The 26,469-nt window shown below is 35.9% G+C and overlaps 3 protein-coding genes and 1 pseudogene across 3 annotated transcripts; 2 read left to right on the top strand and 2 right to left on the bottom strand.

Annotated features, from left to right (window-relative positions):
• The first annotated feature begins 913 nt into the window (after positions 1-913).
• Positions 914-6,688, top strand: LOC145558874 (DNA replication licensing factor MCM4-like). Its single transcript, XM_081620230.1, has 18 exons — positions 914-1,040; positions 1,129-1,797; positions 1,910-2,038; positions 2,138-2,219; positions 2,842-2,974; positions 3,053-3,124; positions 3,210-3,335; positions 3,422-3,535; positions 3,622-3,834; positions 3,946-4,044; positions 4,238-4,398; positions 4,701-4,797; positions 4,883-5,044; positions 5,156-5,236; positions 5,358-5,436; positions 6,053-6,189; positions 6,277-6,330; positions 6,412-6,688. The coding sequence occupies exons 1-18, from the start codon at positions 1,004-1,006 to the stop codon at positions 6,484-6,486; spliced, it is 2,520 nt and encodes an 839-aa protein (XP_081476356.1). The 5' UTR covers positions 914-1,003; the 3' UTR covers positions 6,487-6,688.
• Positions 6,689-6,703: 15 nt separating this feature from the next.
• Positions 6,704-8,983, bottom strand: LOC145558875 (pentatricopeptide repeat-containing protein At4g21065 pseudogene; annotated as a pseudogene).
• A 1,846-nt stretch (positions 8,984-10,829) lies between these two features.
• Positions 10,830-21,445, top strand: LOC145558873 (V-type proton ATPase subunit a3-like). Its single transcript, XM_081620229.1, has 18 exons — positions 10,830-11,090; positions 12,282-12,326; positions 13,173-13,295; positions 13,426-13,533; positions 13,910-14,017; positions 14,112-14,285; positions 15,251-15,388; positions 16,116-16,223; positions 16,377-16,484; positions 16,591-16,739; positions 17,459-17,612; positions 18,459-18,619; positions 18,718-18,924; positions 19,150-19,333; positions 19,440-19,523; positions 19,609-19,802; positions 20,558-20,617; positions 20,822-21,445. The coding sequence occupies exons 1-18, from the start codon at positions 10,956-10,958 to the stop codon at positions 21,024-21,026; spliced, it is 2,445 nt and encodes an 814-aa protein (XP_081476355.1). The 5' UTR covers positions 10,830-10,955; the 3' UTR covers positions 21,027-21,445.
• A 462-nt stretch (positions 21,446-21,907) lies between these two features.
• LOC145558872 (cysteine protease RD19A-like) lies at positions 21,908-24,548 on the bottom strand. Its single transcript, XM_081620228.1, has 4 exons — positions 24,055-24,548; positions 23,250-23,369; positions 22,837-23,083; positions 21,908-22,548 (listed from the first exon to the last, which is right to left on the bottom strand). The coding sequence occupies exons 1-4, from the start codon at positions 24,523-24,525 to the stop codon at positions 22,271-22,273; spliced, it is 1,116 nt and encodes a 371-aa protein (XP_081476354.1). The 5' UTR covers positions 24,526-24,548; the 3' UTR covers positions 21,908-22,270.
• Positions 24,549-26,469: the final 1,921 nt, after the last annotated feature.

The following is a 26,469-nucleotide window of genomic DNA, read 5'->3' as shown; positions in this document are numbered from 1 at the left end:
TAATGTAATAATAAATAGGTACCGAGGACATAGAGATTTATATGACTTAGTTGATCAAACATAGTTTATAGGTTACAAATATGAGAGCTTATCGTAACCATCAATAGAACAAAGGTTGGTTGATTTCTCTTTATAAAATAAGGAAACCTTAATTTAGATCCCAGGAAATAATTCGATAGTACTTGTGACAAGCAACAAAAAAGGTCATAACAGAGACAACAAAATTGTACTACTTATTGATATTTTGTGTTGCTTATGATGCGAAAATTGTGCTCATATACACAAGCATAACCTTTCTTTCACTTAATTGTTTAATTCAACATTTACACAATAAGCAAACTCACTTACATATATGAGCACAACAATGCAAATGAGCAAAATTAATTCACAAACTCGATAATTGGTTGTACTTTACAAGATACAACGAGCATAACTCACAAGAGAGATGGTAACTTACAACAAAGAATGAAAAAAAAAAAAGGCATTAACCAAGCTAAAAAGTCTAAAACCTAATTAGCTTTTAATATTAGGGCATGTTCTCTTTAGCTTAATTTCAGTTTAGTTATATTCCTAATTTCCTTCCCTTATAAACAATTCATTTCAGTAAATCAGAACAGACCCTTAGTGTTGACTGTTGAATGTTGGCATTTGGATCTAAAAGTTCAAAATGGCTAAATCCCTTAAAATCACAGTAGCCCAAAACATTGTCCTCAAAAAAAAAAAAAAAAAAAAAAAAAAAAAAAAAAAAATGTAGCCCAAAACAAAAGACTAAAAATGGTATTAGCCCATCAATTAAGTACCATAAAGCCCAAATTAACCAGCCCATAAAATTCAGCCACTCACATTTGCCGTTTTAACCTAAACCCACTAACCAATTCTGGCGGGAACTACACTCATTTCCCGCCAACTCAATCCCCAAAAACAACACTCCTTCACTCACTTTCCCCAATTTCTCCCAAATAAACCCCCAAAACCTCATTTTCTCTCTCCTAAACCCTCATCAATGGCGTCCGATTCTTCTCCTGGCAACAACAATGGAGGTAACCCTCTCTTTCTCTCTCCTCTTTCTCAAAAACCCATTTCATAGATTCAATTTAACCTAAATTTTTCCACAATTTTTTTTTGCAGGTCCTTCTTCCCCGGATGATTTCGCATCTAGTCCAATCGGAAACACTTTCTCTTCTCCCGGAGACGGCGGCGGAAGCGGTGGCGGCCGACAAACTCGCCGGAGTCAGAGACCCACTTCGTCGAACACCTCAACTCCACTTCGGTCAAGGCTAAACCCTTCAAATGAGGCTAGAACCCCTTCTTCTACTGGGTCCCGCCGAAGAGGCGGACCGCGGCGTGACCCAACTCCTTCGACACCCGTTGCCCCCACCCCGACATCGTCCGAAGCCGGGGAGGGGTTTGATGGTGATGATGCTCCTCCAATGTATGTTTGGGGGACTAATATTAGTGTTCAGGATGTTAATGGTGCAATTCTTAGGTTCTTGAGGAATTTTAGGGATGAATCTATTGATTTTGAGAGTGGTGAGTTGGAAGGGAAGTATATGAGATCGATTCGACGAGTGATTGAGATTGAAGGTGATTGGCTTGATGTTGATGCACACCATGTGTTTGATTATGATCCTGATTTGTATAATAAAATGGTGAGGTATCCTCTTGAAGTTTTGGCGATTTTCGATATCGTTTTGATGGATATTGTTGCCAAGATTAAGCCCCTTTTTGAGAAGCATGTTCAAGCTAGGATCTTTAATCTTAAAGTTTCTAGTTGTATGAGGAATTTGAATCCTTCTGGTAAACCTTTTGTTTTCTCTAAAACTAGCTTTAATTATGTGTTTTTGATGTTAGCCATTGTTTAATTGAGAATGATTGTGAAATGGGTGTATTTGTTTTTGATATATGATAGATATTGAGAAGATGGTATCTTTGAAGGGAATGGTTATTAGATGCAGTTCAGTTATACCCGATATTCGAGAAGCGGTTTTCAGGTGTCTTGTGTGTGGTTATTTCACTGACTCCCTTGTTGTAGACCGAGGTACATCTTCTTAATTTGCTCATTTTGTTGTATTTATGCAAGTGTTAAGTTGAGGCTTTTTTTTGCTGAAGTGATTTAAATTATTTGCAACGTTAACAGGAAGAGTTAGTGAGCCTCCAGCCTGTTTTAGGGAAGAATGCAAGGCAAAAAACTCTATGTCACTTGTTCACAATAGATGCAGGTATATCAATCTAACTCTTTGTAAAACTGTGTAATGTTGCTAGTTCTGATATTTTGTACTTCATTATATGTATAATTTCCCTTAATATAGTACAAAACTACAAATGCCATTACATTGATGATTATAGAGCTTAAGGAAATGTACTGATGTAGTGGTTATCAGAACTAGTGTCAAAGGAGGATTTCTGTTTTAGCTGTTGATGCTTAAACCTTTTTTTTGCTAACCGTTTATCATATATTTAGAATTCCAACATACTTCATCCTCGGATTTTGACAATGTCGTTCAGACAAAGTTTAAGGGTCAAATGGTATCTTGATATTTAAGTTAGACACATGAATTAAAGTCAATGTGGAAGAGCAAAGTAGCATAGTTTTGAATCTTTTCTTTCAGGAACTCGGGAAGAATGTTGTCTTAATATTTGATTATGTTAAGAATATGTCGTAGGGCATGTGAATAGATGCTCCATTTTACACTTCAATTTTAGCTTAACAATAGTGTTGTCGTGGAATTTATTTTTAAGAAAGGGTGTAAAAAATACCAATCAGTCAAGAATGCTGAGCTAGCTGTAGTAATTTATAATGCAGCTTCTGCTAAAACTAGGCTTACTGTGATTTTCCATCAGGTTTGCTGATAAGCAGATTGTGCGGCTCCAAGAGACACCAGATGAGATTCCTGACGGAGGGACACCTCACACAGTGAGCTTGTTGTTGCACGATAAATTGGTGGATTCAGCAAAGCCAGGTGACCGGGTTGAGGTGAGCAGTTATATCAGAGGATGACTTTCCATTACAAACTCTTATCACATGTTAAATTGCGGTCTTTGTGTGTTCTAGGTCACTGGAATTTATAGGGCAATGAGTGTCAGAGTTGGACCTACACAAAGAAATGTGAAGTCATTGTTCAAGGCATGTATCTAGCTCTTGCATCCTTGTATTTTTTGAGACACAAAGAGGCCATCTCTTAACTTGACGGTACCTTTTTTTTTGGCAGACTTATATTGATTGTCTCCACATAAAGAAAACCGATAAGTCAAGGATGCAGAATGAAGACCCCATGGAGATAGATATGGGCTCAAGCAATAACGAAGAAGATATGAATGTTGACTATCAAAAGAAGGTAACTGAACGTTACTGTCTCTCAAACCTCATATCAATTTCAATCTATTGGAATCTTTTGGCTGACAATGCACTTCCTGTCTTTAGGTGGAGAAATTGAAGGAGCTGTCAAAGCTGCCTGACATATATGATCGGCTAACAAGGTCATTGGCACCAAATATTTGGGAGCTTGATGATGTCAAAAAAGGCCTTCTTTGTCAGGTATACAGAATTACTCATCCAATCAAACTGATTAGTTGAATTCTTAGTGGATTGATTCTTATGCTGCTATATTTTCCAATCTGTAGCTGTTTGGTGGTAGTCACTTGAAGCTGGCGGCTGGAGCTAATTTTCGTGGTGACATCAACATTCTTCTTGTTGGTGATCCTGGAACAAGCAAGTCACAACTGCTTCAGTATATCCATAAGCTATCTCCTCGCGGGATATATACAAGTGGTAGAGGAAGTTCAGCTGTTGGATTGACTGCTTATGTTGCCAAAGATCCTGAAACAGGGGAAACCGTAAGATAGTACTTATTTTATGATTTGTTTGAATCACTGCTTCCATTAGTATAAGTAATGCCATATGGGTTATGTAACATATCCTTCATGTTATATGTTTTGTGAATTCAGGTTTTGGAGAGTGGAGCCCTTGTTCTAAGTGATAGAGGCATATGTTGCATTGATGAATTTGACAAAATGTCTGACAGTGCACGAAGCATGTTACACGAGGTAAGAGTTCATCACCAATCATGCTGCTTTGAGATCATCTTGCAATAGCTGTGTCAATTTTACATCATGCCAAGCTTTTGATATAATCCAAAAGAAGCTCTCAGCTCTCACATTTTCTCTTCCTATTGCATTAGTTTATTTTAGTGCAATTGTGTGATCCCTAACTTCTGGTTCTGAATTCAACACAACTTAGGTGATGGAACAACAAACAGTTTCAATTGCGAAGGCTGGAATCATTGCTTCCCTTAATGCTAGAACCTCGGTATTGGCTTGTGCAAATCCCAGTGGTTCGCGTTACAATCCTCGTTTGTCTGTTATTGACAACATACACCTTCCCCCTACATTATTGTCAAGGTAATTATACACACCTGCATAACACGCATTATGTTTACTAATATACTATCAACCTTACAACTATGCTCCTATTAACCACTTTAGGTGATAATACATGTAATCCTGCATACTAACTTGAGTAGATAGGCATTAACATGCCCAAATGTGGTCTATCTGCATATCATACATTATAGTTTTAACTATATTAGGTTGCACTCTGAAGGCTTAGAAGGATTTTTAAAGATAATGTAGAAGCCCTATGTTTTTGTGTATCAATTCAATTTTATTTTTTTTTTAATTTTTTTAATTTTTTTTTTTTACAGGTTTGATTTGATTTATTTGATACTTGACAAAGCTGATGAACAGACAGACAGGCGTCTGGCAAAGCATATAGTTGCTCTTCACTTTGAAGACCCAGAGGTATGATCAAGTTCTGTTTTTTGTTGCAAGAGAACATTCTATTGCATTCAGCACGTGTCTGAATGTCTTCTATTACAATCTGCAGAGTATACAGCAGGATTTTCTAGACCTTCAGACATTAACTACTTATGTGAGTTATGCAAGAAAAAATATTCATCCGCGGCTTTCTGATGAAGCTTCTGAAGAATTAATCCGTGGATATGTTGAGATGAGAAGGAAAGGAAACTTTCCGGGTAGTAGTAAGAAGGTATAGTAAAATCCTCTACAGCTTTTAAAGATTCTTCTAGTTTCAATGCTTCATGGGACATAAAAGTGGTTTTATGTAATCCATGATTTATTTAATTTCAATTATGATCAGGTTATAACTGCAACCCCTAGGCAACTTGAAAGTTTAATACGACTTGGTGAAGCATTGGCTCGGATGCGTTTTTCTGAATGGGTGAGTAAATTTTAAGACTATCATGAATTGACATAACATGGTGTTATTGGAGAGGGACTTGTATTTAACATGGTGCTATTGGAGAGGGACTTGTATTTATTTAATATCTTGGTACATTCAGGTTGAGAAGCAAGATGTGACTGAAGCTATTCGGCTACTAGAAGTTGCAATGCAACAATCAGCAACTGATCATTCTACAGGTAAATGCATATTCAATTGTATACTACGTATTTAACTTTTACAGAACAGCAAGGATGACTGCAGATACTTGTTCTTGTCAACCTCAATATCCATCTTTTACTCTTTAGTTAGAGTCTTATCTTTAAAATGCAAAATGCACCATTTCTCAAGAGTCAAGACTATTAATTACGTACAATACATGATTATACCATTCTTTTGTATGTGTGTCATCATTGGTGGAGAAATAGACCGTTTCACACATTAACCTGTTAATATCTGGTGTTAGTTGCCTTGTTGTCCCAAGTCCCAAGTCCCAAACCTCTCTCAATTTTGAACAATACATGATTACACCCGAAAAATTGCCATTTTAAGTAGTTGCAGATTTTTTATCCTCAAATATTTAATTTCAGATGGAGTACTTTTCTCTATCTATATCCTACAATAAATGGACTCTCGTGGTAATAGAGGGAATATGAACAGCTATTGTTTTGAACTATGTATAGCAATTAACAAACTTATTTTCGTTGTGCTGTCTTAGTTCTATATTAGTTCATATACCTTGTCCAGCACTCCATCTCCAGCATTAACTTTTGCTGCGAGTACTCAAATCTCACATTTTGAATTACTTCCTCTCAGGAACCATAGATATGGATCTAATTACAACTGGGATATCAGCAAGTGAAAGGATAAGACGTGAACAAGTGCTGTCTGCAACCCGCAATGTAATTATGGACAAAATGCAACTTGGCGGACCATCAATACGCACATTAGAGGTAACAATTTATATTTAGATCCCATGAAGAATCTGTGTATCAAATTTCTGAGGTCTGATTCTGAAATTCGATGTATTTACCTGCCAGCTGCTTGAAGAGCTGAAGAAGCAGAGTTCTGGTGCTGAATTCCACCTTAATGATGTAAGTTATAGCATCTATCGGTTTTTATTTGTTTGTTTATTATTTGATTGATATTGACTTGTTTGCTCTCCAATGTAACAGGTTCGGAATGCATTATCAACTCTAGCAAGCGAGGGATTTGTATCTGTTCATGGTGATAGTGTAAAGAGAATATAGAAGAGGAATGCAGCAAACCTCTGAATCAAAAGAATATTCATCAAGGAAACAGTCCAACTGTATCACCCTAAAACCTGGCATGTACAAGTTTCATGAATTTCAGTGACAATAGTTCATTGTAAAAAGACCGCTCTGTAAGGTTCCAGCAAAATCTGTAGTGTTATTGATCTTATTATTATATGAATGCCATGATCTTAGACAATTTTTTGTGATTTGAGTTCTTCAGTTCTTGTCATTAGATAGTTGGTCCTTGTGTTAGAAATGCTGGTTGAAAGTATCAAAAGAAAAATTCCCATGAAACCTGAAATTCAGGAACGAGCTACGAAAATAAAGAATCAAGCTGCTGGAGATATGGAACGAGAGGCGTCTTGTAAAGATTTGTTGTAATAGTGTTTAACAGACGGGCCTGCTTTCCTGTAAATATGATGGATTATGATGAGATCTTTCAGACATGCCTCTACTTTTTCTCAACATAATTACAAATTGTGTAATGCCTAACAAAGACCTAGCACATTCATTCCATCAACAAAAAGAAGTGGAAAGGGGGTAGCTGGAGATAGGTTCACCAGTAATCTCCACAGGAGCAGACCCCATTCCTAAAATGATGGAAACGAATGCGATCTCTAACTATTATTTCCCTTTCATACACTCTAGAAATCAATTTCATAAAAGAATGGCAATCTTCACAAGATCGCAAATTCTTCACAATTCTAATTTGGGAACCTGGTTTCATCTTCATCAGTCCAAAGGCAACAGCAAGTTTCTCACTATGATGAAGCAATTGTGTAGCCTTCTCATCATCATCAACTTCTAGCAAGACCTCTGAAATTTCAGGTTTATATCCTTCTTCTCTTAACCTCTCGTATATCTCTTCCAACTTCTTATAAATATTATGTGCTTCAATGTGACTCGAATCCCCTGCAGTGAAATCATGAACACTACCATCAACCTCAATCTTACTTGAGCCTGGTGTTTTCACAAGCCCTTGTCTGCTCATTGTTTCCCTACAGATAGCCTTATCATGCCATTTTCCAGCAGAGGCGTAAATATTACTGAGAAGTACATAACTCCCACAGTCATCAAAATATACGTTCATTTCCTTTATCAAACGCTCTGCACGATCATTATCTCCATGAATTTTACATGCCCATACGACAGTTCTCCACAGCACTGCATCAGGCCGAATCAGCATCTTCCTAATAAAATCTTCAGCCTCATCCAACTGTCCTGATCGCGCATAAAGGTCCACTATACATCCATGATGTTGAAGGTTAGGTTTGATTCCATATTTCTTTCTCATTTCTTCAAAGTAACGATAAGCTTCAGTCACCCAGCCCGCGTTCCTACATGCTGCTAGCACAGCAGTCATGGTCTGCTCATCAGGCATTACACCCGATTTTTTCATTTCTTCAAAAGAATCAATAGCCTCCTTAATCATACCGTGACTAGCAAGGCCATGAATCATGGCAGTCCAAGCACACACATCCTTATCCAAAACCTTGTCGAATACTTCCCTAGCACTATCAATACACCCACATTTACAATACATATCAATCAAAGCAGTACTAACATTAGCCATCAAACCAATCCCCTGTTCTTCAACAATCCTATGAGCCCTTCTCCCAACCTCGAACGCCCCAGCCTCAGCACAACCCCTCAAAACCGACACAATAGTCGCATCATTAGGCTCCACACCACACTCCACCATCTCCTCAAACAACCTAATCGCTTCGACAGCTCTACCATTATCAACTAACCCATCAATCATAGACGTCCAAGCAACAACATCTCTCTCAAGCATATTATCAAACACCTTACGTGCACACCCCAAATCACTACATTTCCCATACATATGAATCAAAGAATTACAAACATATTTATCAGACTCAAACCCCATTTTACAAATCAAACAATGAACCTGTTTCCCCAACTGGGTATCCCTCAATCTACCACAAGCCTTCAAAACAAAAGGGTAAGTAAATTTATCCGGTTTCGGCACGAAACCATGAGATTGATCATTATGCATTGCAAGAAAAAGAAAGATTGATTGATAAGGGTCTGAGCTTTCGCAGTAAGCTCGAATCATGGTGTTCCAGTAATAAGAATTTGGGGTTGGAAGACAATCAAGAATAAGGCGCGCATAATTGAGGTCACCTGAAGGTGAAAGAGCAGAGAAAGTGAAGAGCTTGCTGTAATTTTGATGGTGGGGTTGTGCGCCTGATTTGAGTGCTTGAGCATGGAGTTGCATAGCCTGAGACATGGTGGTTACCTCCATTGATGAATAGCTTGAAGACAAGTAACTCTAGTTTTTCTACTGTAAATACATCTTATCTGTAAAGTATACTCGTGGAAGGTGATGAGTTCAGTTGATTTTGGTCCCCTATGAATTGATTGATGAGCGGAGAAAATCGGGTTGGCAACTGCCGTTATTGCCCTTGGTGAATATACCGGACCCGGACCGGACGTGTAAAAAATATCTTTGGTGCAACTTACATACGAGTGTATATAAATCTAATCATATAACTAATATATAAAGCTAAACTTTTAGCCAGACGACGAGATAGCGACACTTGACGCTCCAACTTTTCGCCAAGTGTCGCGCCACGTAGGATAGAGTTATATAGAATTCAATTTGTATGATAAAAAAATTATTTTATAATTCTATTTTCAATTAAATTTGGATAGAATTTTAGGATAAAATTGTTAATTTAGAGTTTTATTTTCGATAAAATATCAATATTTCATATGTACAAATTAAATTATAATTTTATTAAAAAAAAATATTACAATCATAAATTATCATATAAATTTATTTTTTGTATCATAGTATTTTTTTGGAGCGAAGGAATTAGCTCAAAATGCACCACATCCATTATTTATAATGTATTCTAATCAATTAAAACAATATACTTTACAATCTAGAGTCATTTCGGGCAGGGTCAATATTTTAGGTTACGGGTCAAGAAATGTTTTTCACCAATGTTATTATTAGTCATTACATGCCTACTATATAGTTTAAATCACCACAAAAAACACATCAATTCCTAAGTAATTTTGTATCAATGATATGTTTTAAAATTTGACATATAGATTAAAAATTTATCTTAAAATTCAATAAACAACCCGGGTATCGCACGGGTACAAAACTAGTATATATATATAAAGGGGAGTTTTTTCCCGAGTTTTTAGAGAGCCACATAGGATCTAATTTTCTTAGTGTGCCATGTAGGATTATAAATTTTAGTAGGAACCAATTAAGTAGGAGATTATTAAAATCTTTTATAATTAAATAATTCAAATGTCACGTAAGCAAAATTGGCGAATGAGATTTTCCAATTTAAATTAATTAAATATAAAATATTATCTTTTGATATTAGGAATTTTATCTAAATATATAACAAATTTTAGCACATAAATATATGTATAAAAAAAATTATTTTTGAAAATTCAAACAAACCGTGCATCGCACGGGCTTCATCTAGTATTTTTTATTTTCGGCTATTTCACTCAATGTTATTAAGCACTTTAAAAATTCACCAATTGCCATTGGATTTTTCAAAATTCACCAAATGCTACCCAGTTTTTTAAAAATTCACCAAATATCATTCATGACCAACGACTGTTAACTCCATTAGTCATTAGGGTTTAATCATGACACATGTCATGATATGATTGGAACATTTGTCTTAATTCATAAAAATTAAAAAAAAAAAAACAAAAAATTTCCCAGCCACCTACCCACCACCACCAAACCCTAGCCCCTCTCCTTATCTCGTCGGAAAACGGCCGGTCACCACCTTAACTACCAACAATCGGCCGACTGGCCCTTTAACGCCCCACCTGACCCACTACCGATCCCCAAAACCTCCTACACAAACTGCCCCGACCCCATAAAAAAATACTCTTTAAGTTTCTTATTCTTTTCAACTTAAGTTATGTATTCATTAGTCCTTACCTTTTTTGACCTACTTTAAACAAAATACTCTTCTTTATGTTTCTTATTCTTTTAAAAAATACAAATTTATAACTCAAAACCACAAGTCACATAAGTGAAGATTATCAGTAGTCGACAACTCTCATTAGATCAATGAAAATTTACTAGCCGCTTAACACTTTTTAATCATTGCCCATAAATAATTAACTCAACAATTTACATTTTACAGTGACAGTAACCCTTAATTAATGAGGAATCTAAACAAGAAGAAGGTAAGAAAACATAAAACCAGGTTATAGCTGTCAGACGAACGTGGTAGAAGATTAATCAATCGAATCATTATTTAATTAAATTTAATATTATAATAATAAAACCACAAAAATTTCACAGTTTCTCTCTCCTCATTCCGTGACACTGTCATCATATATCTTAGCCAAAGACAAACAGAGGAAACATCACAAATTACCAGGGAGAGGAGGAGAGAGAAAGCAATCTCGTCGAGCGAGCGAGGAGAGAGAAAGTTGCAGCAACAACAATGGTGGGATGTTGTCCTCCCATGGATCTGATGCGGTCCGAAGAGATGCAATTGGTGCAGCTCATCATTCCGCTTGAGTCTTCTCATCTCACCGTCTCTTATCTCGGTGACCTCGGCCTTCTCCAATTCAAAGATGTTCGTGTTCCAATTCAAATTCTTTCATTCATTGAATTTTTTGTTTTGATTTTATTGCTTAATTGTTTATCGGAATTTCTGATTATTGATTGTTTGGAGATGTTGAATTTTGATTGGAATTTTGGTATCTGATTGTTGATTGGATCATATTTTGTCTTTTTCTGGAATTTTGATGATTAGGGTTTTTGTGGTTATTTTGATCATCGTTTGTTGCTGCTCTGAATTTTGCTACTTTTTGTTGCGGAATTGTTTCTGGAGTTTTTATTTTTTGTGGATTGTGATGGTTTTGTGATTTAAAGTTTTTAACTTTTAAGTCTTTAGGTTTTTGAAGTTTTTTGAAGTCAACGGAGTGAAGCTGAGTTTGATTAATGCAATGTGTTGTGTTGATGAGATTGATACTTTGACATGGAATGATTCTTGAAAGAAAGGTTTTTTGTGTGTAAAGTTGATAACTTGTTTGCTGCAAAAGGTGCTTTGAGTGCTGAGGTATGCCGAGGTTTGAGGTTATGTGATTAGTACTTGGTAGATGAAAACTTTTTGAGGTGTTGTGGTGGTGAAGGGAAGAGTTTGATGTATGTTGGAGTGTATGGACTGATGTGCTGGCTATTTTAAAGTATTTAGGTTTTTGATGATTTAGAAAGGCAACGGATTGAAGTTGGCTTTGACAATGCATTGTGTCGCATTGTTGATATTTGATACGTATAATATGAATTTATCCATGAAAGAAGGATTTTTTGTAAATAGAGTAGCTTGCCTGTTGGCTGTGAAGGTACTGTGGGTGCTGAGGTATGTTGAGGTTATGTGCTTGGCACTTGTGAGATGATAGCCTCTGAAGGTGTTGTAAAGCTTGTGATATTGAAGGGAAGAGTTTAATCTGTAGAGAAATTATATGGATTGATGTGCCAGTATCTTCGACCTTGGAATAATGGAAAGAGATTGTGATGTGTGGTCGATATAGTAACAGCTACTGCCTTGAAATTAAGAGCTAATGTACCTAGCTTGTAGAAATGTGTTGGTAATAATTTTTAGGCTTGTGATGTTTGTTCAACATCATGTTTGTCTGATTGTGCTGTTTTTCTATTTGTTATTCTCTCCAAACTTTTCTGCTTTCACCTTGTTTGTAAGAGGCATCGTGTGATTGTAGCTGGGTGATATATACTTTTCTGACATCCTTTTTTTTCTTTTTTCCAGTTGAATTCAGATAAGAGTCCTTTCCAGCGAACTTATGCAAATCAGGTATGTTGAAATTTAATTACGCCATTTATTTATCTTCTAGTTGGCCTCAAGTATTCAAAATGTCTTTCTAGGCCCTACTTTGTTCATCCTTAATCATGTTGCAAACTTGCGTTGTTGTGTTTATTGGTTGAACATATCCCACTTCATCATTCACCTCAACGGATTGGATACACTTAAAATTTGACAGCTTGCACGTGTTTAGTACTTAAATAAGTTAAACTCAGCATTACAAGTCCTCCTTGGCTCTTTATGCCCAATCTCAATTTTCAGTTTGTTGACTGTGGATTTGGATCCTTTTGTTCAATGAGGGCGTATCAGCTGATTAGCAACTAGTCCTTGTAATAGTTAATTGATGAAGGCTTACTTGTTGACTCTTTTCATACATGGACTTGTGAATTGTGATTACCATATTTTGACATCTTCTAGCTTAAGTAAAAGGACAGCCTTGAACTGTTGTTCTATACTTCTTAAAATAATCTTAGTACAATGCATATCCTGTGGTGTTCCTTGGTTTGAATGATTTTAAAGTAAATCATTCTCCTTCAATAGTAATCCCTGAAAAGAGCTTAAGACGTGATTTGTTCATAGCCTCACTTGTGCGATGCATTGAAGCTCTTTTAGCCTTACCTCTACAGTTGTAAAAATATTTGTCTTCGGTAAGGTCCAAAAGGCAACTGATTGATCTAATACTTCACAGAAAAATAATTCAGGGACGTCTAAGTGAGCAGTTGATTTTGTCCATTGTATTCAAAGTTTAAAAATTACTAAATTAGAAAGTCTCAAATGTGCTTTATTCAATGTATTTTTTGCAATTTGGTTGACTTGGTTTTGTAATTCTCTCTGAAGATCAAAAAATGTGGAGAGATGGCACGTAGATTGCGATATTTCAGGGAACAAATGGCCAATGCTGGCATTTCAACTCCACCGAAGTCTTTCTTGACGAATGATATCAAAGTGGATGATTTGGAGGTATGTTTCTCCTTTTTCATTTTGCTTGTCATTATTCACATACAGATTCTGTATAAATTTTGTGTTTGAAGGGAATTAAAATTAAAAATGGTTTACTGACTTAGTGACATGCGGTTTCGTGTTTATTCAGGTGAAACTTGGAGAGCTGGAAGCTGAGCTTATTGAGATGAATGCAAACAATGGAAAGTTACAGCGGACTTATAATGAACTTGTTGAATATAAACTTGTTCTACAGAAGGTAAGCTATTCATTCTTCTTTGAAGCTCTTCATTATTGGACCTGTCCATATTAGCCCCCCTTCATATTAAATATATAATCATCCAACATGGTGAAGCAGTTGAATACTAAGACTTTTAGATATTAGGGTGTTGATTTAGCTATAGCTGAACAACCTCAGGCACCCATCCCATATTCCTGTAGCTCTGAAAAAAGTAGTTGGGTGGCAAAAAATAATTCTAGTGTCTCATTCTTTCTTACATTGGAGTGCATAATCTTTAGGAACATATTTCAAAGACCAAGTTGCAATATCAAGATACATAGTGTAATTAATTATGCATGAATTATCTTGATTGGTCAGATCATATTGAAAATGGCTTTCTTTTATTTCTGTTCAGGCCGATGAATTCTTCCATTCAGCTCAAAGAACTGCGGCTGCTCAGCAGAGAGAAATAGAAGCACAGCAAACTGAAGAGTCCTTGGACACACCTTTACTGATGGATCAAGTAAACTTGATTTGATCATCTATTTTGATTGTATTTATCCTGTTTGCCTGCTTTTATTTCCTTTAGAATAATTTTTTGATGGAATTGTGTTCAGGACAAATCGGGTGATCCATCAAAGCAGGTGCAGCTGGGGTTCTTTACTGGCCTTGTACCCAGGGAGAAATCTATGCCATTTGAAAGGATCTTGTTTCGTGCTACTAGGGGCAATGTTTTCGTTAGGCAGACTACAGTAGAGAATCCAGTGATTGATCCTGCTTCTGGAGAGAAGGTTCAACTATTATCCTTTCCATGCATTAGTTTTAATGCTTTGGAAGAAATTTTCTTCCTTATCAAGTTTAATTTTGAACCAGTCCTTTATCATTCACCCCTTCTTTCTTTCCTCCACGTTGCATCTTTTCAGCTCTACCTCCTAGTTTTGACAGGTGTATAAATTTGAACTTATAACCGATGTGGTTTTGGATTGAAAAGGAAATATTGTTTATATATTATTTTTGTAGTTCTCTCAGCTGATGACTGGTTTTCTTGGTCATTGTTTCCTCTTAAATACCTGATTTTTATACGCAGAGTAGTATCAAGGGTAATCCTTTGATACTCTCAATGGCCATGGGTCATAGGTAATGTGTGCAAAGTTGCATTTATTCCCAAACTAATCTGGAATAAATTATTAAATTAACTTTTCTCTGAAGATGACTTTGTTACCTGGACTCTTCCACCTTAAATGCAGCATATAGCTTTTCAGCCAAGAGTCAGTAACCTGGTATTAGTTTAATTCCTTCGTACTAGTGGCTAGGACTGTTAACTTTGCCAAACCAGTAAGTCCGGCACTGTATTTCTAGGGTGAGTGTGCTTGAATAGCAATAAAGCTTTCTGTAACATCTTAAATTTTATTTTTGTAAAGATCTTGAAGTCTTAAAATTGTAATTATTTGCGGTACCTTTTCTACTAGGATTATAATTGTATTTTATTCTTACTTATGGCTTAAAGGGCTTGATGAGGAATTTGTCAATAGTAATTTACTGAAATATATGAGAAACTGAAAAACTAGAATTACCCATTTTGTCTACAATTTACTCAAGTACTTCAGCATGTGGGTGATAGAAGGTGGATTGTATTGTAATTCAATGTCCATTGCTTGTAGGCTGGGTTTTTTTGTTTGTGTGGAACCATTTCAAGTTTCAACCATAGTGATTATTAGTCTGGTGCTTTTACTAATTTTTGGATTCTAATTTTCAGGTTGAGAAAAATGTCTTTGTAATATTCTATTCTGGAGAAAGAGCAAAAAACAAAATTCTTAAGATATGTGAAGCATTTGGAGCTAACCGTTATCCTTTCAGTGATGACTTTGGCAAACAAGCTCAGATGTTGAAAGAGGTGTGCTTTATGGAATTTGTCTACCATTTACTTACTTTGTTTGCCTCTTCTCTGGTTATTTTCTTGTATCTACCTTTGATAAGATGATGAATTTTTATTAGTATCCACATCCACTGCACCATTCTTCATTCTCCAGTAAATTTTTTTTTTTTAATAAAAAATCCTCCTGATACAGTGGAAAAATTGAAGCATGCTGAGGAATTGGGAAGTGGACAGTTTTGATAAACATATGTCATCTATTCTGCAGATCTATTATCTCTCATATTTAAAAGCTATATTTTCCTTGAAAAGTTTTTCTTAGCATCATTTATAAGCTTTGCTTGTGCCTTTTTACTGTAAAAGTATATTCCTTTATTTGTCAACTTAACTACTTCCATTTCTTAGCAATTCTTCTTCTTTTTGGTCTAAATGTTTCAGCTTGACTGTCTTAATTGCTCGTTTGCCTCACTGTGAATTTACATTTACATCCCCAAATTTCTCAATATTTGTGAATGTCAACAAACACAAACACCATTAAACCTAGAGATTAATGGATTACTATACCTTAAAGCAGCAGCGTTGATAGATTCACTTCTTTGGCTTCTGTTTAGTTTTCCTTTTGAGTAGAGTGGATATCTTTTGCTTGTACAACTTTTTCTTTTTGTGAAAATTTTCTTACCTTTGACTTCAAAGCCCATCTTTTTCCATGGAAAATGCAAAATTCTGACCTTGCATGGTTGGATTTTAGGTTTCTGGTAGACTTTCTGAGCTGAGGACTACCATTGACGCTGGACTTCTGCATCGTGGAAACTTATTGCAGACTATCGGTGATCAGTTTGAGCAATGGAACATTCTGGTCTGTTAGAAATTCTCAATTCAATTCAGCAATTTGTTTGTGTTATTAATTGAAATTTTGAAAGCATTTAGTAAATTTTCTTGCTCAGCATTTCCAATGATTTGTGGTCAAAATTTGAAATTTTGGATTATTTTTTTCCTTCTTATTTTGAAGGTGAGAAAGGAGAAATCCATTTACCACACATTAAACATGCTCAGCATGGATGTAACGAAAAAATGTCTTGTTGCTGAAGGGTGGTGTCCAGTTTTTGCCACAAAACAGGTAAACTTCTAATATCAACTATCTGAAGTGTAAATTTTTGGTTAATTGTGCGTGCAAATAGTTTTTGATGAAGCGTTGAAACTGAAGTAATGCTTCATCTATACAGATCCAGGATTTGTTGCACAGGGCGACGCTGGACTCAAATTCACAAGTTGAAGCTATATTTCAGGTTCTACATACAAGGGAGTCACCACCAACTTATTTCAGGACAAACAAATTTACTTCTGCTTTTCAGGAGATTGTTGATTCATATGGGTAAGTTATCTTAACTTTGACGGCTAATTGTTCTGTTCTATGAATGTTATGTCTTTATCACATATGTAGTATATATTATCCAAGCCCGAAAGCAGCAAATAGCTATAATCAATATTGAAATTAACCTTCCTTATAATTGTAGCAAATAAACTCTATACCTTTAGACAACAGTGCCTCCAAACCCCTTCTTTATCTCTGGTAAATTTCTCACGGGTTGTAAGATGACATGGTAACATACTTATGCATTTGATCTATGTTCTTGTGTACTGTAATTGCAACTAAGAGGATGGATATCAAACTCTCTCTTCTACACTGTTTTCCCTTTTTAATGTTACTCACTCCATCTTCAACTTTTCTTACCTTTTTATATTCTCCTTAGCAACATGTGTAATTTGAAGAAGACATGGTGTATGCTTGTGTGTAATTCCCATATAAAACCTTCCCACCTCCTCCCAAAGTAGAATTTAGCTTGTATATAATTCTCTGAGGTTTCACTTGCTACTATTTGTATGCCTTTTAAATTGAATATGTTCAAATCAGTAAGAAAATGGTGCTTGCTTTGCTTTCTGAATAATTGAACTTGAGTGGCTAATGTCCTAAAGCTTATTTAGCTCATGAGTTTTTTAAAATTGTCGACTATATGGTGGTGCAGCTTCTTTATCTGCTTACATATGCATCAATTTTCATCATTGCTAAAGTAATCAATGTCATATCTGCAGGATTGCTCGGTATCGAGAAGCAAATCCAACTGTATACACAGTTGTTACTTTCCCATTCTTGTTTGCAGTCATGTTTGGTGATTGGGGGCATGGTTTATGTGTGTTACTTGCAACTTTATACCTGGTAGCCAGGGAGAAGAAGCTTGGGAGTCAGGTGATTCTCTTAAACTTAATGTAACAATCAAGTATCTCTGAAGCTGTTAACATGAGTTTTGTGAATTAACTTCATGCTCAAATAGTGCTTAGTCTGCTTCCTTCCTACTTTGTTTACTGACCTGAAAGTTATTTATTTATGTTTTGGGCTAGCAAAATCTTCTGACATACTGCATATGCAGAATGGGGTAAAACTACCGTAAAAGATTATCTAAATGAAAAAAATGCGAGAGCATTTTATTTAAAATTTGCAGCCATCTGTACAAAGCTCTTTCCTGAAGAAAGCACATGTGGAGGAGCATATGCTCACAATATTCTCCTCCTATGTGCAGGTGTAATGTAATAACATAGTTTATGACTAAATTATCATATTGGATTAGGGATCAAGAACAAAAAATAATATTATGCTGAGGAAAGTCCTCACTTTCACATGTTTGAGGAACACAAATCGTTGCTGGACGGTGCCAAACCTATATTTGGAAGACAATGTTACAAATTAGTAGAAGTTCCATTATTCATATGAACAAACATTTTTATTTAACAGAGATATTTGCTTATAAAGCCCTTGTGCTTTAATATGATTTGATATTTGGCACCAAGATTCAAATATTACTGCGATATATTCTAGGTGTGGTGCACAAATATATACAAAGTTTATAAATTTCTCATTTTTAGAGTGCCATATATAAGCCATAAGGTGGTGTTTTCTGAAATACGGAGATTACTAAGACTGTATTCTGTCAGTCAATTCTTAATTGTTATAGATTTTGGCTTTGTAATTTTGGTCTAGGCTTGATTGTTGCTCAATATTTTATTTTATCTGATAAACATTGATTTATTTTTGCAGAAACTTGGAGACATCATGGAGATGATGTTTGGAGGTCGATATGTTATTTTGATGATGGCAATCTTTTCAATTTACACAGGCTTCATCTATAACGAATTCTTTTCAGTCCCATTTGAATTATTTGGAAAGTCAGCCTATGCATGCCGTGATCCTTCCTGCAAGTATATACAAAACTATTGCTTACTGTGGTCTTTGTTTTTTTTATTGCACTTTTCATAGTATTGTTTTGTTTATCTGTGGTTATGCAATTGCATTTCAGGGATGCAACGACTGATGGTTTGATTAAAGTGAGAGATGCATACCCGTTTGGATTAGATCCTGTATGGCATGGTTCTCGAAGCGAATTGCCTTTCCTTAACTCCCTAAAGATGAAAATGTCAATTCTTCTTGGTGTTGCCCAAATGAATCTGGGGATCATGATGAGTTTCTTTAATGCTAAGTTCTTCAGAAGTTGTGTGGATATATGGTATGTATTAAAAAGTCTGACTCAGTTCTAGTGCTTATGATTTTGGACAATAAATGGCAGCATGTGCAATATCACTATGCTATCAGCTACAATGATTTTGTCCCTCTTTGCTTCTTGATTTTTGTATTATACTTAATCTTATTCTTATAGCGAAATGCAACGTGGTTTCCTGTAGCTACAGTTTTGCACTGGCTTTGCCACTGACCTTTGAATTGTTTGCTGCAGGTTCCAATTTGTTCCACAAATGATTTTTTTGAATAGTTTGTTTGGATACCTCTCCTTTCTTATTGTATTGAAGTGGTGCACTGGCTCTAAAGCTGATTTATATCACATAATGATCTACATGTTTTTAAGCCCTACTGATGAATTGGGTGAAAATCAGCTTTTCTCTGGCCAGAAGATGACTCAGGTCTTTTATCTTTTTTAACACCTGTTTGAGATTAAAATTTTAATTCTCACATATTTGTATCCTTGGTTATCTTACTATTTGCACTTACTTTCTCCCTGTGTTTCAGATTGTTCTGTTGCTGCTAGCCCTTGTGGCTGTACCTTGGATGCTGCTTCCAAAGCCTTTTATCATGAAAAGCCAGCATCAAAGTGTAAATTTCTAAGACATTTGTTGAACTTATTAGTTGATCAAGTGTAGGTTTTATGCCTCATTGCCCAAATTTAACTTTCTTGCAGAGGCACCAGGGTGAGTCATACGTTCCCCTTCACGCAGAAGAAAGCCTTCAAGTGGAACCTACAAACGGAGGTCATGGAGATCATGAGGAATTTGAATTCAGTGAAGTCCTGGTGCATCAGCTCATTCATACTATAGAGTTCGTGCTCGGAGCAGTTTCAAATACCGCGTCATACCTTCGTTTATGGGCGTTAAGGTAATTGTTGCTAAATGCTGCCAATCTTAAGAGACTATTAATGCTGAACAACACATAATTAGCAATCCTGATGTTGTTAATAGTAGTATTGAGCCTGAATTATAATTGGACAATCACTGAAATAACTGGCCGGATAATTTCAATCCATCAGATGACCGGATGCTAACAATTGCATTTTGTAAACCCCTTGGTACTAGCAACACTAGGTTCATATTGCACTCAACGCATGCCTGTCTTTGTCTTTCAGAGCATATTGGTATGCAGAAGTTAATTTGATGCAAGAGCATCATTGAGTCTGAGTAAGATATATCGCTTAAATACTACACAAAATGCATCAAACTTAAAGGATTTTGGTAAAAAGTAATGTATAATGCATGACAAATTTAAAGCACCTTTATGTTAGAATTGACCCATGAGTATTAAATTCTTGTAAAGGTCTATGTACACCTTTGAAGGTCTATGTACACCATAAGGTTATCTAAAATATGGACTTTTATGATACAAGTTAATGTAGTATATTGGTTTGGCATTTAAATTCTTTAAATGAATATAAAACCTCAAATATAATCAAAACATGATTAAACAATCTATGTAAGCTAATCAAATAGAATTTTTTATAAATGTTAGAAATTAGTATTAAAGATGTTCGACATCATGGGTATTAGTGTGGATAAATTGATGAGATAAATAAATACCGTAATTTTGTCAGCAATGGCTAATGGTTTCTGTGATATTTTTTTTTTTTTTTGATGCAGTTTGGCTCACTCAGAGTTGTCTACAGTGTTTTATGACAAGGTTTTGATGCTTGCATGGGGGTATGTCAAAGCAAATATCCTCTTTGTTGTTTGTTACATTTTGAAAAATTAGATTTTAGCCTTGAGAGAATGCTAGTCTACTTCTATTAAAGGAAAGTGCAGCGTTTCACTCATCCACTCGAATTGTACAAATCAAAGAGGTTATGTTTTGTTCTATGAGCAACATCTTGGTTGAATATCCTAACTTTTTCCTTGTCATTGCAGGTACAACAATGTCATTATTCTTATAGTAGGTATTATTGTCTTCATCTTTGCTACTGTCGGTGTGTTGCTAGTCATGGAAACCCTTAGTGCATTTCTACATGCATTGCGTCTCCATTGGGTGGAATTCCAGAACAAGTTTTACTTTGGAGATGGATACAAGTTCCTCCCCTTCTCATTTTCTTTGATTGGCGAAGAAGAAGAGTGAATGTTTCAGATATAGCTTAGCCATTTCGCTAGGAAGTTGCGAGTTGTTGATATTTGATTCCTTAATTTATCTAGCTTCCTGGAGACGGAAGTTGGGAAACGCCCCTTTGAGGGACATTTGCGAGAATTAGTTTTGCACAGTGAAGAGTTTCAGACCTTCCAATTGTTTATTTGTACTTGGAAGAAATAAAAGGCCTCAGAGAGAAGTTACTGGCCATGTATCATAACAAATCAGCTGTTTGTGTGTTTATGTACAATAAGTTATTCCTTTGAACATCATTGTTCATGATGATTAAACACCAAAATGCAAGTAATTATTGTAGCTTTTATCAGAATAATGTCAAATTAGACATTTTGGGTGATCATTATCTGTTGATCTAATGACAATCTTTAGCCGAATACGGTTTTTTTCTTCTTTCATTCAGCACAGTCATCTTAGGTCCTCAACAAAGGAAACACTACAACCCACTATTATTAGGCTGTTGATGCAGTTATACGGGGTTATTTAAATCAGTTAACACTGAAAAAAATTGAATGTTTTAGTTCGGTTTCCTTTAGTTTGTCGGTGATGCACGAAAAATTCACAACAAATTGTTTCTATACATCGTCTGGGATTTGAGGAACGTCAAATGATTGCCTCTTTAGTTATAATTCTCAAAACCAGTGTTGTCCAGTGTCCACTGCATACATCAAGATGGTTTTTGTCGCTCAAGTAGATCGTCTTTCACGGGTTTGTTAAATAATTCGATTTATCGGACAAAACGTGTTAAGGCAGCATAATGCCATTATTAATTCAGTAGCTTATGAAACAACAAAAACATTCTCATATGTCAAAATAATGCCTGTCCCAGTGTCTTATGGCTCAAAAGGTGCCATAATTCCTCACCAATAGACTTTATAGTCTAGATGATTAAAATAGAAAAAGAGACTCAATTGATTTCCAATTAACTATAAAATATAAGCAACCAACAATTTGGAGCGATAGTCTAACTGGGCATACACTGATACAATAATAGTACAGATCCTGTGATAATAACACATACTAGAGACACTGATTTTCATTTTTATGCTCTTTCAATGTGACATCCTTCCCCTCCAAAGACTTACAACATCGTAACGATGGAAGAGAGGAAGCCTTGAATACATAGTTTCTTGTTTCAGGCTTACTCCTTTTACATTAAATGTACAGTAACGTATGCTGGTAGCATGGGTATATGGTTGCTGCATTCATCATACCCTACTGACTTACTGAGAGGTAGCAGGAGCTGCGGCAACAGTAGAGACCAAAGTGTTGACACCACAAAGATCGTAGCCCCTACATAATCTGTAATACCCATTCTCTCCCCAGTATTCACCCCACGAGTTCTTAATGATCCAGTATGGCTTCTCTTCCTTGCGCATATCAGAGTAACCAGAAGAACCAAAGCCAACCAATAGCACTCCGTGCTCTAAATCAGCTGAGCATGTCAATGGGCATGAAACTCCACCTCTGTAGCTTGACATATAACGAGCATTTATGCCCACTGCAATCAAGATGAGCTTAAATTAACGAACTGCAGATGCACTTCAGTAAACCAGAAGAAGAGAAAGAAAAGTAGATGCACTTTAGTAAACCAGATGAAGAGAAAAACAAATAACATGCTACACACAGGAGCACCATCCAAATAATAGGCTTCCATTTCAAATTAGATATAATCATAAATCTATTCGTGCATTACTGGAGTACATATATTCACGAGGAACATAAACATCCAAAAAAACAAGAGCTATCCATTTGAAACATCGTAAATTGACAGAAGAAAAAGGCTTACCAGCAAGAGGTCCATTTTTCACAAGGTTTGCAGCAATCTGGCCTTCATCAACAGGGACAACGCTGAAGTTTGCTACCTTAGCTGCTATCTTGCTCTTGTCAAATTTGCAGCGACCATTTCTAGCAGTGTATGGATAGTCCTCCTCTCGCATCAATCCACCAGCTTTCAGAAGATATTCAAAGGCATTGTTCATCAACCCACCTTGGCAACCAAGGTCACAATCATCCGGTTCCCCCTCTGGATCACACTATCAAATGACATGTAATTACATCAGAGAGCATTTGATATTGCAAGCCAAACATAGACTACATGAATCTCATCTTTCAATTATCTAAAACTTCTTACAACAATAAGAGATGTACCAATATATTAAAACTATATAGTGATGTTTAAAAATTTGTATTGGTGCAAACCTCACGATCACAATCCAGAAGCTGCTGCTCACTAAGACTCTCTAGCTTCCCTGTCGCGATAAAGTGTGCACCTTCCATGGCTCCAGTGGTACTAAAGGACCAGCACGAACCACATCCACCCTGAATATCACACATCAAACCACCACATTAGATCACAATTGATGTTCTGATTCAAAAACTAGGAATCATTGTACATTCCCAGTATTGTAGGCTTAAAAGTCAAAGAATGTCAACCAAAAGAATGTACAGCACAGTAGCAAAGTCAAATATCAGATTAAGCATCATATCACAAATTTAGAAAGTTCCTAGAAATTTCTCAAAGTTGAAGTTACAAATCTAACAATATATGTGAAGCTTAGAAAAGGCAACTTTCTACAGCAGCATTCACAGCTACAGCTGAGATGCAGAGTCAAAAAAAATTTCACAACACATAACCCAAATTCACCTGATTTAAACAACAATCATCACTAAAATTACCTAATTTGAATCTAAAGTTTGATCATTAATTCACATTATCTATAATTAATACTTGACTTGTAAATTTGTAATCTTTTCTTGACACATTGTACTAGAACAGCTAAAATTTTAGCATATCCTAAACAAAAAATTGAAAATAATCTTTAAAAACATATCAATTTCACTTTTCATCCTACTATTTCTAACATAAGTATTCTATTGGATCAGAACCTCTCACAAGTCAACTCCGCCCAACAAAACACCAATAAATTAATTGAATAACATAACATGATCATAAAAAATTCATAAAAATAACCAAAAATTAAAAATTAAAAATAAAATTATAGACCTGATCTTTAGGAGGAGTAACAGCACCAAGTTTCCTCCAATCAAAATCAAGAGGAAGATCATCAGTAGGCAAAATAGGAGCCTTATTAGCATGAGAAGGATACTTCAACCCATTCTTAACACCCAGAAACTGACTCCTAAACTCAGACTCACTCAAATCGGAAAACCGGGTCACCCCATGAACCGCACTCGGGTCAAGAGCTTGATTAACCTTAGCTTGCCGCAAGTTAGCCTTAAAGATCTCGAACCGGTAATCGTGTTCTTCTTGAGTGGCGTATGATTTTCCGAAACGTTTCTTGAAGAGAGAGAAATGGTGGTGGGATTGTGATAAGTCTAGTGAGTTGGCGTCTTCATCGACGACTTGACGGATGAGGGAGTCGTCGGAAAATTCGCCGGCGCCGGGAATGTCGCCGGATACGGCGGTGGTGAGGATGAGGAGAGAGAAAGTGAGGAGAGAGAAAATATGAGCCATGCTTTTCACGTTGTGTAGATGAGTGTGTAGTGAGGATTGGTTGTTTTTTATAGTGAGTGTGGGATAGGTTGTTGGAAAGGCGGGAGCGTGGGCGAATTGTGTTATGACACGTGGGGAAATTGTACTGAAAATTATGCTGATTTTTAAAATTTTTATTTTTTAATGTTCTCGTGATTATTAATGATGATTGTCTAAATTTAAAAATGGTACTGTACTTGTATTAGTTGTATAGTTGTATACTTGTATTTGTAGTGATTTTCTAAAAATTAGTAATTGCACAAAGCGGTGGAAAATATCATGAATTTTATGTACTACACTACACAAACTTTTTAAAAAGAAAAAATTGATTTTAATAATTCCGTCGGATTCGCAAATAATAACCCCATCTATTAACTATTATTTAATGATCCAATTATAGAGGTCATCTTCTCTTATTGGTCCTATATGACCGGTAACTTGAAGAATGGGTAAGTTTTTTTTTTTTTTTTTTTTCCTCCTATTCTCCCTTAGATCCTCATCCTCCAATTCCATCACAAGTCAGTCCAAGGACAAGTTTTTCACTTTTTTAGGTGAGGGTTTCGAGGGTAGGGGTTTCATGCATAAGGTTGTCGGTCGTGGTAGGGCGTGGGTGGGGGTATTTTATGGGTGAGGCGGCTGTTTTTGTGGATGGGAGTGGCCAGCCGTGGGTGGGGTTTTTGTTAAATTTCGAAACAATGTGAAACGGGTCTGGACAACCCGAACAAGGAGGAGGAGAGTTTGGTCCACAAACAAGGCTTTGGAGCTTTTATACTAAAACCAATTGGCAATAGTAGGAGGTATTCCTCTACCTTATAAAGTGAAACCATCTCTCTTCTTTCTCCAATGTGGGACACTCATAAGTGGGTTACAATGGGTTTCAACAGTTTTTCATGGATGGGGATGGTTGGTCCGTGGGTGGGGGTGGCTGGTTATGGGTGAGGTCGTGAGGGTGCCTATTTCAAAGAGAGGTGGTTGCGCGTGGGAGGTGGCTGCGTGTGGGAGGTGGCTGGTCTGGGTGGTCGGAATCAATGGAGGGGGAGTGGAAAAGGAAAGAGGAAAGAGGAAAGGGAAAGAAAATTTTAAAAAAATAATTTTTTTTTTAAATATAAAATATATTTGGACGAATCATAAAGTGACACGTCGCATGTTCACCTATTATAGCGGTTAGTTGGTTACTAACAAGTTAAGGACCATTAGAAGAAGATGACTCTCAAAGGTGGGATTATTAAATAATAATCAATAGGTAGGATTATTATCGGCAAACCAGACAAAGGTGGGATTATTAGAATCAATTTTTCCTTTTAAAAAAGCGGGTGTAAAATAATTATTATACATCTATTATAAAGATAGCCTAAAGTAATCAAAAGTTATCCCTGAAATAAGTAAAAGTTACAATCATTTACATAAAATGACCCCTATGCCCCTCGTTATGTATTTACTTTTTTTTTAGATTTCCATAAAATTAATAAAAAATTAGAATACTTTTTTAAAAAATTCTTAAATCGGTCCAAAGCGGTCCGGTCCGGGTTTTAAACTGATTCTTTTGGTCCGATTCGGGTTTGGTATAGCTTAATCGGTCCGGTGTTCGGTTTTAAAAAATTTAATTTTCGGTCCGATCTTGGACCGATGAACAACCCTACTCATATCCAGAGGGAAGCTCTAACAATTCGTAGCAAATGAGGATAGGGATAAAAACACCCTTTATCCCTCCATTTCTATAACTAAGGGGGTGATATAAGAAAAAGAAATGAGAAATAGGCTAAAAATGCCAAATTACCCTTAGGTTGTGTTTGGAAACAAGGAATTCATTTCAAATAGTTAAATTGAGTTTCTGTAATTGAAATAATGGATTTCAAATTCTAAATCTTTGTTTCGGAAACATAAGTATTTCAAACATAGAAATTCAAATTCTATGGGTATTCAATA

Source organism: Chenopodium album, chromosome 9, assembly GCF_948465745.1.
Source record: "Chenopodium album chromosome 9, dcCheAlbu1.1, whole genome shotgun sequence".
Lineage (NCBI taxonomy): Eukaryota > Viridiplantae > Streptophyta > Magnoliopsida > Caryophyllales > Amaranthaceae > Chenopodium > Chenopodium album.
This window is presented reverse-complemented; position numbering and strand designations above follow the sequence as displayed.